The 16,671-nt window shown below is 40.0% G+C and overlaps 1 protein-coding gene across 10 annotated transcripts in view; it reads right to left on the reverse strand.

The window, feature by feature from the left end:
- The window catches only part of PITPNM3 (PITPNM family member 3), a 99,752-nt gene that overhangs the window by 67,423 nt on the left and 15,658 nt on the right, over positions 1-16,671 (reverse strand). For 8 of the 10 annotated variants that reach the window (XM_026861736.1, XM_026861734.1, XM_026861737.1 and 5 more), the window contains exons 2-3: positions 15,767-15,862; positions 4,053-4,160 (exon numbers count right to left, since the gene is read on the reverse strand). In XM_026861736.1, the coding sequence (XP_026717537.1) occupies positions 4,053-4,160; positions 15,767-15,862 (204 nt within the window). The remainder of the gene's footprint in view (positions 1-4,052; positions 4,161-15,766; positions 15,863-16,671) is intronic. The other 2 variants (XM_026861739.1, XM_026861743.1) reach the window with 1 other exon arrangement.

Consider the following 16,671-nt stretch of genomic DNA (forward strand, 5'->3'; position numbering starts at 1 on the left):
GGGGGGGGGGGGGGGGGGGGGGGGGGGGGGGGGGGGGGGGGGGGGGGGGGGGGGGGGGGGGGGGGGGGGGGGGGGGGGGGGGCAGACGACACATGACAAAATGAAAGCCTAAGAGCAGGAAAGCCTGCTGTCTGTATATGGAGATGGAATCATAGCAGGACTGCTTGTCTCTAACTGCAATGGCAAGCATTTATTATCTCCCTGTGGAGCTCTGTGATTCTTCATCCATTTCAGATGTTTCTGGATTCCCTCAGACTTTAATTTGCATGTGTGAGAGAAGAGAAGAAAGAAATGGTATGTTAAATGCTTATAACACTTTCCAGCTCTCAAGTCCACATTAAAAAAAGGCCAAATATAACAAAAACAGGCAACTGAGGGAGAAAGGACAACCCTACTATTCACGTGACCTTATTTTAAGTCTTATGCAGGTTTGGTCTCAAACAAACATGTCTTGACCTCACAGGTAATATGTACTGCAGCTATGGCACTCTTTCCCGAGGGTTTCAGCCCTTGAAATGCTGACACAGGTTTAAGTTTACATGTTGATTACTAGCTTGGATTGAATTACATTTTTTTCTGTAACAAGCATTTGCCTGGTTTGCCAGTCAAAACTTATAGTAACCTCATTTCCCGCTACCAAGAAACTACAGAAATATATATATAATATAAAGTAATGAAACAGAAAGCATATATTGAATTCATATTATACAAATAGTCTTTCTGTATTTGCAAAAACTTCCTTCACCTCACCTTCACTCTACTGTGTCAAGAGTACAAAAACAAGCCAACAACAACTTCAACCTTACAGACATTAACAATATATACTTAAAGTAAGAATGTGAACTCCAGGTAGCTGGGGGAAATGCAAAGCACTGAAATCCAACAGGTTGAAGTTAATCCTAGTGCTCGCTACACGTAATTTTTCTTCACGTAACAGATATTTTGCACCAGGGGTGAATTTAAATGCATGACTATGATGTGTGAAAATGTTTTTGTTCCACAACAGGGACAGCATCTGCATCAACATAATTTGTGCAGCTGTATGAGTTTTTAATTCAGCTTGGTTGCTGTTTGTGTTATTTTCTGTAACAAAAAGTTAATACATTTAAATGCTGCTGCCATTTTTCTCCCAAAGTCTTATTTCTACCTCTGATGAGAAAGGTTGTGCTGGTCAAGTGCTCTCAGTCACACTTACTGAGAATCAATGATTGAATTAAATTATAAACTTGCCATTTACAAAGTTCCTGAGGACCTTGTCTGTCTCACATTGGAACTGTAGCATTCCTTAAGTAAGTGGCATCCTGTGGGTCTTCAGCTATACCCAGAGCATGCTGCATCTTCTCATACTTCTTCATTTGTTGAAGGAGCCCATAATTATGTGCTTTATTAATCAATTTATTAAATGATGAAAAAGAACCAGCGCTCTGCTCTCTGCACAGGCACCTAGCAAAACCACTGGCCCTGGAGACCGACTGCATGTGCATGGTACCAAAGCTCTCTGCAGCCCACGCCAGCGAACCCACCATCCTCTGCCAGCGGAAAGTAAATACAGCGGGGGGCAAGGGGGAGTTTCCCTGGATCAGCAGACCACACTCCTCACATCTTCCCACTCAACGAGTGAAGTACCCTGGGAAAGAAGCCATATAGGACAACTTTCTCTCTTCTACGTAATGTTTCTAAAGACAGAATCCAGCTTCACCCAAACTTTTAATTTTTTACTATGAACAGTAGAGCTAAGGCTTAAATATCTTCTACTGTGGCACAGAAAACAACACGGACTTCCTTCAAACATCCCCCTCCTTCCGTCTTCGCTTTTATCATTTGTATGTGATGGTTGCTAATCACAGACTTTTCTAAAATTGCTGAATCAGTAACACTATCCAGTCCTGTTAAGCTGTAACAAAAGCTCTATACAATTATCTACACTAACACCTCTGCAATTCAACCTATGAGCACTTGGAAGATAATTCCATGAAGATACAGATGAGCATATGTAAGGAAAAAAAGAAAAAAACAGCAATTAAAAAAAAATCAACAAGTATCTAATTAATAAGACTAAATCTGAGAGTATAAGGTGGCAGAGGAAAGAAGGAAAAGCACATAACTGCCTCACTTATTTAGAAATCCTGTGTATTAGCAGGGGTGCATCAGGGAAAATTGCTAACTGGCAGTGTGCATTACAGCCAGAACTCTGCTTTCTTGTGCATTACTGAAGCAGTGAAACCACATTCTGGCATAACGAGATATGGTACACATAACACTGGCACAGACTTGTGCTAGCCCGGTTCTTAATGACTTCAGCCCTTGCCCGATGTCTCTATTGAAGAAAGGTCAAAACCAGCACAATGAACCATGACCTAAAAGCCACAGCAGACTGCAGCGCACGTGAAGCAGTATCAGGATGTAAATACATCGACAGAGAGGCCAATTCACCAAATGCTGTGTAGGTACACTGGCTCTAAAGCCTCTTCCAACAGCTCCGTGTGAACAGAAATTAAGAAAAGGGATGAGAGTTCTTTCTTTTACAAAGCGTCACAGAGAATAACATTAAATGAAAATAGAAGCACTTTGTATGAAGGATGGACTGCAGCTCAGGGGACTGCTTCATTTGCTTCTGTACAGATCTTCCATGCAACCCTGGGTCTCACGTTCTCTTTGCTGCAGCTATACAACTGCATAATGCAAGCAACAATCCTTTTACCAGCCTTGTTTTGTAACAGTAGAAACACTTAAAAATGGTCTCTTACAACTCCTTCCTTAGTGTCCAACACAAAGGGCGCTATGAAAAAAACAAACAAAACCATCCTCATATAACGGGTGCTAAAATGAAAATAAGCATGCTAAATCTTTGCCAGCCCTGAAAGAAATAAAGAAATACCTGCAAGAATGCAAGATAGCTAGTTCTTGGCAAGCCATTTAGAATACCAACTCATATTTGATGCAATACTGTATTAATTTTCTTGCTACTTCGTAGCAAAGAAAATGGCATATTTACAACACAGAGTATATCTTACAAATTGTCACTGAATCTGACTCCAAATGAAGTTACCAAGCAACGTGAGGCCTTGATATCATTGTTAAGAGCAAATGCAAACCAGAGAAATTTTTCCTCTCTAATTACCTACTTAAGCATTCTAAATACACTATGTGTAATGTGTCTACCTGTCACTTAAATACCATCAAAATAAATCATTCTCATGATAAGTAATCAAGTGACTCAGATAAATATTACTTCTATATATCTGTATTCTAAAATAGACCTGTTCACAGCTGTCTTCAGGACTGACTACATGTAGCAAATCCATAAAGAAAAGCCTGTTGAAAAGGCTCCTGAAATGGACAAACCCATCAAATTCTCTAAAAAGCTAGATTAATTAAAAAGCACACATTCTTGTATTACACATGAGCCCCATACCACCAACAGATGAGGAAGCTGAGTCCTTCTCTCTCCCTAAAGTCAATGAGGTAATTTTAACTTTACTAGGCAATTTAGGAGTCAAAGTAACAGTTAAAGGAAGACTTCTTAGGCTTCTGTCCCAGGGCCCAGATTCTTACTGGTGTACCAGTGCCCATTTCCCACTCATTTCAGTGGCACACAGTTACCTAAATGTTGACCTAAAACTGGCCCCAAATACAACTGGAAGTATATGTCCCCTTCAAAATTCCAGATAATGACTTGCTGACTTGAAGGAGCAAAGTAAACCAGTGACAGTGACAAATCTGGTATGTATGTTGATTACAGGAAACATGCAAAGCTAAGTTGTGGTCTCGTAAGCTCTCTCATAGTTGTTGAGCTGAACCCAACATTGACTTCCCGCTGACGCCATAAATTTGTATTACCTGGCCTGCCAGAGAAGTTTCCTCCTGAAAGAAATCATTGCAATTTATTTCCCAGCACTAAAATACTTACACATCTATATAAACCTTTTAACTATGGGATGCTGTAAATTATATTTCTGTTGAGTGTTTATATAGTATCTGACAACTAATTGCTTCAGTAACCAGATTTTCTTGTTAACTTTAAGTTATATGTAAGGCAAGCTAAACATTACCTTGATTTTCTTCCAGCTTCCCAATTGTTTCTATCTGCTCAACAAGGTCATTTGAGTTCCACTGGCTCATGCCTATGAGAATGGCACTTTTTCCCTCCACCATCTCTTCTGTAGGAGGAAAAAGGAGAACAGAATAGATTGCAGTGACTAACATGAGAAAAAAGTCAGGGTGAGAACTAGTAATTGAGAGAGAAATAAATACTCATCACAGTACCTAATGGGAATACATAACAAGTTAGCATATGCAGGACTCTCCAGGAAAGCTTCTTGCTTACTGATATGCCCTACAGCATACCTGCGTGCTTCACATATTGTGCGCAGGAACACCATGGAAGAGAGAGGACTGTCTGAATTTTTGCTCTTACCTCGCACAGTCACTTAAAACCAAAGCTTATAATAAATCACTTTGAGTGTTCAATTTCAAGGATCAGAATTAGTCAGAAATCTTCCCCCCTCCTGGAAAAATTAATAATTTGGTTGGGGTTTTTTGTTTGTTGGTTTTTTGTTACTTTTATTTCAGAACATTCAAAAGGCAGCGCAAAGGGAAGAATGGACACACAGAATAGTTTAAGGCTTTTCAAGCATGTTTTCTCCCCTTTTATCAAAGCCACCTGTGGCACACAAAGCTTTACATTTTCATCCAGGGACACAGAGACATAATGGAATGGCATCAAGCCCACAGCACAGAGAACTGCCTCTTTTATTGGGATCCCATCCAGGGAGGAGGGACAGGAAAAGCTGATATCACAAAACACAAACTAGATACTCTCTCTCTCTCTCTCTGAAGAAAAAAAAAAAAAAACAAAAAAAAACAGGCCTAGAAGCTGTATGAAAACATTTTCCTTCAATTTAACAGATGTTTGGCAAGAAGGATGCATTAGTCCTTTCTGAATAAACTTACTAAAAGCATTTCAGTCTGAAAAAAAAAAAAAAAAAAAAAAAAAAAAGGTAAATGACCACAGTTCTTTAATTATTAAGGCAGATTCAGAGAATGGTCAAATTCTGCCCTCTCTCACTGCCTTTTGTAGAGAGAAGGGCTCTATTATGGGAGACAACAAGGAAGAATTTGGCCACAACATTTCTGGATAAAATGATCCACACTTTCAACCAAAAAGAAACATTTGTTGGTGATCGGGCCTTGCAGTGGGCCTCTATATGACTGAAAAACTTATGTTCTTTCATGTTCTCATATATGTACCTCTCTCATTTAGAGAAATCTTGGCACTGGGGAGGAAGAAACTGGATCTGTATAAAGGCTTTTAAATCACTTCATAGTCATCGCCATGTCTTATCTCCTCCTAAGTCCTACCTCTGGGATCACTTCCCTATGGATTGGTTAAACTGTTTCTTCTCTGCATTTCCTTATTACAACGCAGTACTTCAGGCTGTACCATGAGTGAACCTGCATATGAAACAGGACTGACCAAGGTAAATGAAATACCCCAGGCCTCAACCATAGCTGGATCTCCCAGAAACATTCCATAATAACTCACAACCAGCAGTAAGATACTGACTTCACATGTTTAAACAGATAAACTCTAGAAAGTAACTGCAGATAGACTACTGGAACAGAACCATTTTTAACCCGGGTTTAGCCATGGACAATTTAAGGCTTTGAGTAAGATGATTCCACTCTGTGATGATTTCCTCAGCCTGTCTCTACCCATCTCTTCAGAACAAAAGGTGACAAAGACAAGTCTGCAGAAGACATCCCTTGTGCCTTGGCAAAGGTTTTAGTACAATAAGGCTTTTGTACTGGCCCAAACCTATATGTGACCATTATAAGATACTACACATGAACAAGGATATCTTTGGTTGCTTAAAAGACCGATGACACTTACTGTAGAAATGAAGGATCCCATTTCGCCATACCACTTTTTTTCTGGGAATATACCTGAAAAAAACGTGCTCTGAAGAGCATTTTTGCAAGCTAACTACAAACATATCAAAGCTTGGAAATATTTGTATCAAATTCTCTTGGTACAGTGAGCTATCACTGTTTATCAACATTTTAGTGTCCTGCAAAATGCACTTTGAAGTCTGTTCTATGACTTAGCTTGATCACAGACTACATTCAGCAAATTACAAGTGCATTTTTGTTCTCATTAGTCTGTGATCCATGCCTCAGCAATTCCAAAACTGCAGTCATCACACTGACCTTCAAAGCATTCCTGAACAATGAATGTTGACAATTCAAAGGACTATTCCATCAAGCACAGTAAGTGATCATACTTCCAAAGACAGAACCCAATAACATTTTTTGCATCAAAGAAACTACTTCATCTAAAATGTCTGAATAGTCATCATTTTAGTTCTCCATTTAGACAAAATTTTAAGTATGAGTTGGTGCTCAAAGTTACAATTCCAGCTTCACATGGAGTTTGGAAACATTACTGAAATCCTCAAGACAAATGTTTTAAGCACGTGGTAGGATACCATTGAAAAGTGGTGTGAAGGAAAATCAGCAGAGGCTATTTTTCTGTTCTAACTCTTCCACGCACTAAAGCTTAAGATTTCAACGCAGCTTAAACAATTTACGTATCCTATTCTCACTGAACACCCAGTGGGAACACTTCTGCTCATCCTCTTCATGCCTAGATGTCTCCACATTTAATTTTGATCCACATAAGCACTTTATCAAATACTAAATTATTGTCTCTCACTAAAAGTCTGTTATTAAAGGATTAACAATGCAGTAACAGATGTTGTTCATTATACATAGCAGTCACTTTTTATTTGAAGTACCAATTATAAAAAGGATAGCTACTGTCATAATAAACATTTCAGACAACATAGACTCCTGACGTTAAAAAAATAAGCAATATTGAATGAAAGCTGTATTACATTCTAAATCAATATACTTTATACACAGCATTCTGTACTCCTCCCAAACATGTCTAAAATAAAATATGTAAAATATTACACATACACACTTATCCTCTTCCTTCCAAATTTGGAAATCATCCTGCCATATAAGAGATGAGACAGTGGATAGCATTAGAAATGGAAAAAATAAAATCAGAACATCTGTGCCATAAAGTAGTTTATCTCAAAAAAAGGAATTAAGAAAATGGAGGCAGTAGACTGGGACAAGGAATATTTGGGTTTGTCTTCTCCATTCCAAAATCCAATAACATTATATGTTCTTGCTAAAGTTTGCCACTGCAGTAGCCACGCAGCTAAGCAGTGTAGGCTTGCACATGGAATACAGTATACAAGGTCCAGAACTGTTACTGACAATTATCGACAAAAAAATTAGGCCATTTCAGTTGGGCCTGAGCAATTCCTGCTATGTCATATTCTAGGCAAGCACAGAGTGAGCGAGGTTTTGGGAGGGAAGGTTGTACAAGCATTTGAATCACTTCGGTTTGACAGAAATGTAGAGCATATGTTCAAGCATGAAGAAGGGCTTGATGGGACCATGGGATGCTTTTCAAAAACAAAAATTAAAATTTCCTTTCTTTTATCCACACCTTTCCAATGTAAGTATTCTCATTTTATGTAACTTTTTACATTCTTGATTTCCAAGAGCCTGGATACTCTGAATAAATAGACTTTAAAAAAACAGATTCAAACCACACACCTCAAATTTACAGTACCTAAGCAGTCAGTGTTGATTTTTTTTTATTTTAATTTTAGCCAGGTTTTTCACTCAAAAAGAATCTAGACTAACTTCAGTGAACTATGAGGTTCCTTTAACATGCATGGACTCTGGGAAGAGGGTATCTTTTCTCACATTTCTGAAGCGCTGTGTGAATCTGGTGCAGTAATAAATTACTGTTCATACATTAGTATCATCATCTGCACTAAACAAAATGGAAACCATACCACACGTTACAAGAAGTGATGACACTCAGGATAAACTCACAGCACTTTCCACTGATCAACAATAAAGGTCTTTAAAATAAATTTTGGAAGCATCAAACTGGTATTGTCATGATATGACAATGTCTGCTAGGGAACAACTCAATTCCAGCATCAAATCTGCCATCTGACAAAAGACACTTCACGGGCTTTAAATTACACAGCTAAGTGTCTGTAACCAAGAATAGACACTTTCTATATTAGGCAACAGCTAAGAAAGATTTATGATCAGGGAGGTTAAGAAAACTTGCATACAGTTTGCACAGAAATATCTGGAACTCTAATACCTCTATTTGTCTCTTGGAAAGTCCCGTTACAGAGAAGGAGATGGCAGACTGTGAGTGCAGTCCATAGAAACAACATACTACAAACCCCAGGGATAAAGAGCGCTTCTGATTCCACAGGGGCAGGAGCACCACTGGCAGCATCGAGCACTGGGGTCTCTCCCAGACCGATGATAAACCACGTCATCAGCGATGAAGGTATCACGCAGAAAATAACATGCTTACAGAAGTGCCTGCCACCGGTGTCTAAACTCTGAGTGGGGGAGCAATGACACCCACTAAAAACCAAGGCAGGAAAGATATCTTGACATTAAGCCATTCACGAGCCATCTTTGCAACACAGCCTTTTCTTAAAATTCACGTGCTTTAGTGAATGAGGGTCAGCATCCTCACGCGTTGAAAGGCTTTTTGCTAAGCACAACAGAATTCTGCATCACATTGTTAGAGCACAACCACACTGAGGAGTCTTTAGACCTCCCAGTCTTCCACTTCAGCTCACTGGCAGCATTTCCAAGTTGCTCAGTAGAGTATTTTAAAATTAAATAAATGAGACTAGTGGATCTATTTTCAGGAGAGGAAAGTGCAGCAAATTAAGAGCAGCTCTTAATTAGCAGAAAGCTACCATTGCCTCTTTCATGAAGAAGAATCTTGAGAAAGCACACACAGAGTCTGGCTTGAAATATATACCACATATCTAGTGGCTTCAGCTTTGCAAGAATAAAGTAATATAGAAGACAGTGACAAAAGGCTCATTTTAAAAAAGCAAAACTAATGACAAAAGTTTTTATGCAGACTAAATAAACTCAGCTGGAGAAAATGAGGCAGCTGTATTCCACACCACCTCTCCAATCTTTAGCAAAGCTGTCAGCAGGCTTTTGACTATAGCATCTGCTATACTTAAACACACAGGAAGCAAGAAATAAAAAAATAAAAAAAAAAAAAGAGCCCTCGCATTCTAAATCAGAAGCCTAATGCACTGACAAAAAAATGATGAAGAAGGTATGTTTCTGATAGGTCAGATTCTCATCTGCTGGACTAGTTTAAATCCAGAATAACTGCTGAAGTCAGAGTTCATTTGAATTTAAAGGAGGTCAGAAAGTGGCTGCAGGATCCCCTGCAAACAGCAATACTACCATTTGCATCTTAGCACAAACGTGATATCAAGTGTTAACTTTGCTTCTTCTGAGGGAGTCCACAAAAAGCCTGAAATTACCTTCCAGGTACTTTAATAATAACCATCATCAACAGCTTCCTCTTAAATACCACTGTAATTGCCAGCGACCTGACAGAAAGGATTTCTCATTCTTTACAATTGGAAAAAAAAATAGAAATAAAATTAATAGTTTTATATGACTCAGAAAATCAGTGCCCTAAAATAGACCACATGTACCCACAGTCCATCTGGGTTTTACCCACCACCTCACTCTGCCTCCAGTAAAGAGTCTAGTGCCCAAATGGGACCAGTCAAAGCCAGACAATCACACCCTTCTGTCATACAAGGTGCTCCAACATGATCAGTTTTGCCAAGTCTTCTCCATACTTTTCCCCAGTTGTACCTTTAAAGTCTTTCTGCTCCTGGAAGGGACATCCTGCTAACTTTGTGAGACCATATGAGGAAAGCATTTACTGAATGAGAACCTGTACCAGAGCTCAAATGCTGTAGGGAACACTTCTGTCAGTCCACAGGGCATGGATAGGTTCATGGTAAGAATGTAGGTGGAAGTTAGATACACTGACTTTGTTTTAACTTCCAAATGCATGGATTACTCCTTGTGCTCTGCTCTAGCCAGTAGGCTCTGTGCTGAAATTAGAGCTGCAAGTTGCTAGACTTGTCAACAGCGCACAAACTCCCCAAAAAGGCAGGGAAGTAAGGAGAGCAATGTTACAAAATCAACATACCAAGAACAAAATTAAAATTAATACCAAGAACAAAATTAATCAAGGTAACAGGGCTATGACAAGAAAAAAATTTGTCTTCATACTCATGTTCGGAGACTAGATTATAAAAAAGAATAATTGGAACTGTTCATTTAGGAGTGTGAACACAACCGAGTATCAGTTTAATGGGACATTAGAGGGTTTTATTATTATTTATTCACGTTTTGGAAGATACACATCTGAATGCACATGACTCTTCCCTCAGCTTTGCTGCTCTTCAACCTTATTTTCTAGAAAAGTCATAGTCCTAGAAACATGATGAAATTATAACAATTTCACATCACCCTCATTGCCCTTTCAGAGCAGCGCCCCACACAAAAGCCTACAGGCCATTCTTTCTCAAGAAAGCACAGAACCTCCCATTTATATCAACAGCTTGTAATCACTTCTAGGTCTTTTCCTGGTCTACTTGACAGCAGCTGGCAGATGGCCCCTGTTCCTGACAGCTTGTGGCAGTACACAGACTTAATGCCCCTTCAGAAGCCCAAAGTAGCTTATTTGCTAGTCAGTGCAGCATTTACCCAAGTTGTAAATACATACCAGGAAAAACTACTTGCATACATTGCACACAGTTCTGCCTGAAGAAAAAAAAAAAAAAAAAAAAAAAAAAAATCACACTGAACAGCCTTGTATTTTATGCTTCGTTGTCGTGCTGTGCAACTGTCCACCTGCCCTTTGGTGTGAATTGAGCAACAATTTTCAGTAGCTGAAGCTCTCACCTTCCAGCCAAGAGCCAAAGCAGCATTAACTGCAGGTTTTCAGACCATGAAGCATGTAGTATTGGGTAAAGCAGAGCCTTTTAGCAGAACTCAATGCACATGGGGCAGCAATATCACAGTAGTAAAGTGCCAAGAAAAAAAATTCAAGAGCTTTAAACAGTGGCAAATTCTGAATGGCAATAAACTACAGTGTCCTGGTGATTCCTGTCAGCTGTTGTTACCGCCCGGAATTTGATACTGTCCAAAATTATCTTACCACGAGTGTTTCAGTACATGCATTTCATGAAATCTAGCTATCAGCAGCCCCATGGAAAGAGGGGAGACTGGTATCTCCTCAGCAAAACCCCTGGAGATGATTGATATTTCACTCTGCCTACTCCTCACTGCCAGGATCTGTGACCCCCTGTATGATACCGAACACATTTCTGTGATTCTCTGAAGGCATTTTCTGCCCCACAGTAACATGTGCCACTTAGTACTGTATCCTTCAGCCTAGACCTGCCTATACTACAGGCAATATAGATTATACCTCAAAATGTAAGATGGCTGACAACACATACAAAAAAAAAAAAAGAAAAATCTACCAACCTGAAAGCAGTGAAACAAAAATGAATTGTGTGATGACAGACTTGAAGAAAATGGCCCAGCCATAAGCAAAGTCCCTGGGAACACAGACAGTACGGACCAAAGACCTGGTACCTTAATCCAAAGACAGCCACCTCTCCTAAATTTTCCACTTGTTTTTCCATTTAGCAAAATCACAGTTCAGCCAGCAACAAGTTCTCAGACAAGTTGTGTTAGCCAACCCACAACCAGGACAAGTTCGCCAAGTTTCACAAGTGAGAATACAAAGATTACAACATCTAAAATAATGATCATAAGTAATCAGTGAAAGTGATTACTTATTGACTGTGACTATGAAGTGAAACTCTCCGAATGAGGCTTAGACTAGTTGTACATGTAAACGTTTGCAAATTTGGTCCTAGTCTGTCAAGTAACAATACTCAACCCCAACCCCCTATTGCTACAGTCTTGTGGACTAGGCACTACGAGAGATGCAGCAAGTCAAACGTAGGCACAGTGGTCATCCTCTTATTTAACACTGTGTTTTCTCCCTACAGTGACAGCTCTTCACAGCGCCAAACATTCACCTCGAGTACCTGCAGTGAACAACAGTATCTTCAACACTGATTCTCATGTGTGTCACAGGGCATTGCACTTCAGCTGCAGAAGCATGCAACTCTGCTGCAGCTAAAGCCCCTTCCCCAAAGGGCAGACTTCCTACTGACCAGCAAAGCCAAACCAACCTTGGAGACCTGATCAACAAGAATGTAGAAAGCTTCTCTGTACTGGTGAATCAATTTATTGTCTACTGGTTCTCTCAGTCTTCCACAGACTGACATGGATTTCAAGGGCATGGATTTTCATGAGACATGACACAAATACCTTGAGATTTTGGTTTTGCCTCCAAAACACAAGATGATTAGCTGCCATTCTTATGGTTAAAAAAGGCAAATAAAATATTTATTTATATATATATATATATGTATGTATGTATATATATATGCCACACACAGCCTCTCCCCCAAAACCTCAATTATAAATCCACAGCAGCTTTGTACCTATGACAATTTACAGCACTCAATCTGATGGTCAATTCCCACAATAATGAAGCACCCATCCTGGGAAAGAGAAATAAAACAAATCTAGGTGTAAAGATCACCAGAGTACCAGCTGCAGTCTCTGTGTGCCTACCCACTGACAATAAAGATTACAAGGGACAAATCAGCTTATAACATCCATATTTCTTTCCTCTCTCTGTGCAGACAGCTGGAACATCCCTGTGCTAAAAGTCTCTTTCAGATAAGATAGCCATTTGGTTCAGAACAAGGAGAAAATAATCAGTGTTCAGCAATGTATTTTCTGAAACATGCACTCATGTGCATGCACACACACAGAGCTCAGAGCTCTCAAATCTCTCTCCAAATAGAAATGGGTTGCTAAATCCCAGCTCAGAACTGCAGATCAGACACATACAGAACTGCAGATCAGACAACATACAGTCCGGATTTTTGCCTCAGTCTACCTACAAATTTTTTAAAACCTCTCATTTATTTACCTTTGTGGGTCACTTATTTCTTCACTCTTCTGTGGATTGCTTCTTGATTCTCAAATACAGAACCCTCTACACCAGCCAAGTAGTTACTATTGAACACCTAACTGCACAGGAACAAGGAAGAAAACTTGTATTTGATGCATATCTCATGTCTCAGGCTTCAAAAAGGCTCTGAACACACACCTTGTTAACACAGGCAACAAATGAGGGAATCTTGTTCCCCAGAATATACTTAAGAATGGCTTCTTTTTAAAAAAAACAAACAAAACACACCCACCACCACCCCCAAAAAAAACCCAAACCTAACCAACAAAGAAACGTACCATAGGCCATCTCTTCAAATTAAGTTAGAAAGAACATCTGCATCTCTTTCTGCACAGTGGCCATAGCATACTTGTACAGCCAGGGACTTGCTTCTAGCTGGGGTAAGTCAAGAGGATGCAAGCATGTTTCTGAAAGAACATGAAGTCCACAGTCAATTTCACAGATTCTAGAGACAGCAGGATCCATTAAATCATTTCAGCAGACTTCCAGAATAAACTACATCTAGTAGTTTCATCCTGCTATACCCGATCAACCAAACAGAAATAATTTCATTTTCATAAAAACATTATTCCAATATTCATCTCCATTTAGAACTGCCTGATTTCAATGGACAGCTGTAGCATTCCAGGTGAGGCCTGAATTTTGTGCCAAGTTTTCAAATTCCACTTTATTTTGAAAACTTTTCTTCCCCTGTTTGATTGAGGCTGTTGACTACTGGAGGGGGTGAAGAGGAGGCAATTAAAAAAAAATAAATAAATATCTAACTCTCATGTAAGCAGCTTGTCTTTCAAGTTTAAAGTTGTCATAAATTTTATAGCTATGGAAGGCAATTTACAGAAAGGAAAATGGAAAATCAGTGGTCCACCATCAGATAAAGTCAGCATCCTTGTCAGAACAACTGGCAGATACACTGAAGTCAAGGCATCCTGGATCCAAACCTGTACTTTGAATAATACACAGTAATAGTCTGATTAATATTAGTTATGCCTCTGCAAAAACAGTTTGCTTAGGAAAGTATTACAGAAATAAATCAGTGAGTTATTAGTGAAGTTGCTTCAGATCTTCCAGATCCTTCAGAGCAGAGCTGATCCTCCCACAAAAGCTGTTTCATTTTTACAGCCTGCCTCCTACCCTTGTATTTTTAGAGCAACTAAAAAGCTCCTGACTAGCAACTCCTTCATGCTGAATTTCAACCCAGGCTTACGCCAGCGTGAAAACACAAGAGTCAGTTGCCAACCATGCAACAATTCAACCCACAAAGAAAATTTTGAAAAATTAAGTGCACTGCAAGACAGCAGACATTTAATGCCAAATACTCTCTTAGAAACACCAACTGCCATTTGCAATACCACCATGCATCTCCAGACATAGCAACGAGACCGAAGTCAATGCAGTACTATAAAAGAAAACAGATTTTCTCAGAAACAGGCCTCATCCAACAACAGAATACTAGGAAGGAAGAGGATTTTCTCTCTGTACCATAAATATCAACAGAGGAAGAAACTCCGTGACAATCTTAGCCATGGAAATGTTTCTGCACTTAGACATCAGCAGAATGTCTGCTGAATGTGCTGTTAATGAAGGAGCCAAACTAAAAATAAAAAGTACATCCAAACCCAAGCCAAGTTTCTAATGAGACAGGTGAGTTTTCCACTTTGGATTAGGTTTACTTTAAACTAGGAAAGAAGTCTGAACAAATATTTGGGGGGAGAAGGAATCCCTCTCCTTTTCATAGAATCATAGAACTGTTTGGGTTGTAAGAGACCTTTAAAGATCATCTGTTCCAACCCCTCCTGCCATGGGCAGGGACATCTTCCACTAGATCGGGTTGCTCAAAGCCATCGAGGTTGTTCTGTACCTAAAGAATACAGTTTGCTACAAGACCCAAAGGACATTCAACAAGTTTATTCCATCACCCTTCACTCCTGACTTCCAGGTAACATGGGGACAGGAGGACAACTCAGACTGACCTCAGTTGCCTAAACTCTGATGGATCCTAGATGGATTTCACAGTAACAGTATTAATATTCCCTCGACGGTTATTCTCTTTGGAAGAACAAATGAAACATGTCGGAAAAGCATTAGGATTGGCCTCTGCAAACAAAACCAAAAAGAGAGGCCCTGTCTCCCACTGCAGGCAAGAGGTTGTGTGTGCACGTGACCTACAAACGACTCCCACTTCAGAACAAAACCTGGCATGTTGGAGAGCATGCCAAGATTCAGGATCTCATCAGATGTTGTGGGGAGTGTTGCATTTTGGATTCTCCTGATTAAATCCACAAGCATTCAGGTATTGCTTCTTCTTGAACAAACAGAGGTCCCAGTTACTTTAGTGAAAATTTTGCCAGAGTGGAGAATCTAGACCACTGGTTTTACAAGTTGGCCATCATTAACACAGACACTGGTGTCCTTCATCAGGAACGGTAACAAGAGCACTGCAACTGTAACATCACGTCTGACCTGTGAGCAGGCTGGGCCTAAGAGGCCTCATGGAGCTCTGTCCTGCCGCAGCCACGCTGCCTCTGATGCTAGATCCAGCTCACGGCAGCTTGCTCGTCCACCCCAGCACTCCACCCATCTCCCACAAACTTTAGGGCCATTCACAAATCCTTGAGAGATTATCTGATGGGGTTTTTCAGATCTCTGTCTGATGAGGACAACATTGTCAGTTCATCCCTCCAGGAGCTTAGTTACATGCTGCAAAACTGCGGAAAGGATGGGGAGGGGAAGACAAAAACGTGTACTGACCTCGCGCATCGAAGAACTCATCATCGGAGCTCTCCACAGAGTCTTTGAGGACGTTCTGCATGTGCCACTGAGCACCACTGAATCGGCGCGGGCCAGCTGGAAGTACAGAGAGATTCACGTTAACCAGAGGGAATGCTCACCTCTGCTCCAGGCTTAAAGAAAAAAAAATACAGGGGGGGTCATTTTGGTCAGTGCATGTACTTCAGTCTCAACAGCCAGAATTCTCAGGGAGTCACAAAACTTACACCTGTCGCTTCCACCTATCAAAAGTGATTAAAACAAGTTCTTGTTAAAGGTAAGCTGCCACCACTTTCAGCTAATGCAGCAACTTGAAAAGATAAATCCTTCCCTGTTGAATTCACCAGGCTGTTCAGTTCCAACACTCAAAACATACACTGTTTCTAAGACATGAAGCTGAATTTCCCCAGGACATGGCAGTAGCTCCCATTTAAATTCAATTTCACTTCTAAAAGAAGTGCCATCCTATCTGGCTCATAGATTTACAGACAAACTACTGAATTCTCACTCACTGAGCTGTTTTCATCAGACAGCTTTGTTTTGCTGGAGCCTGGGGCTTTCATTTGAAACTTGCCATTTGAAGGCGGCAAGAGAAAACCACATTAGAATAGGTACAGTAACAGATACAGTCATGACAGCTTAGATGGTCCCAATGGATTATCAAACTCAAACTCATTTGTAATTAGTAAACCAGACCTGCCTAACTGTATCTGTTTTCTTTACATCTACAGCAACCCAACACTAGAAAGTAGTAGTGAAATATATTCCTTATATTAACATTAAGGTCTCCCCCAAATCAGTGGGAAACCAGGGATCAAATCCACCATATCCATAACACTACAGCCATTGCAGAAAGGACCCTCATTACCAACAGAATAGTGTCCTCG

The sequence above is a fragment of the Athene cunicularia genome, assembly GCF_003259725.1.
Source record: "Athene cunicularia isolate RWA chromosome 19 unlocalized genomic scaffold, athCun1 chr19_part1, whole genome shotgun sequence".
NCBI classification, from domain to species: Eukaryota; Metazoa; Chordata; class Aves; order Strigiformes; family Strigidae; genus Athene; species Athene cunicularia.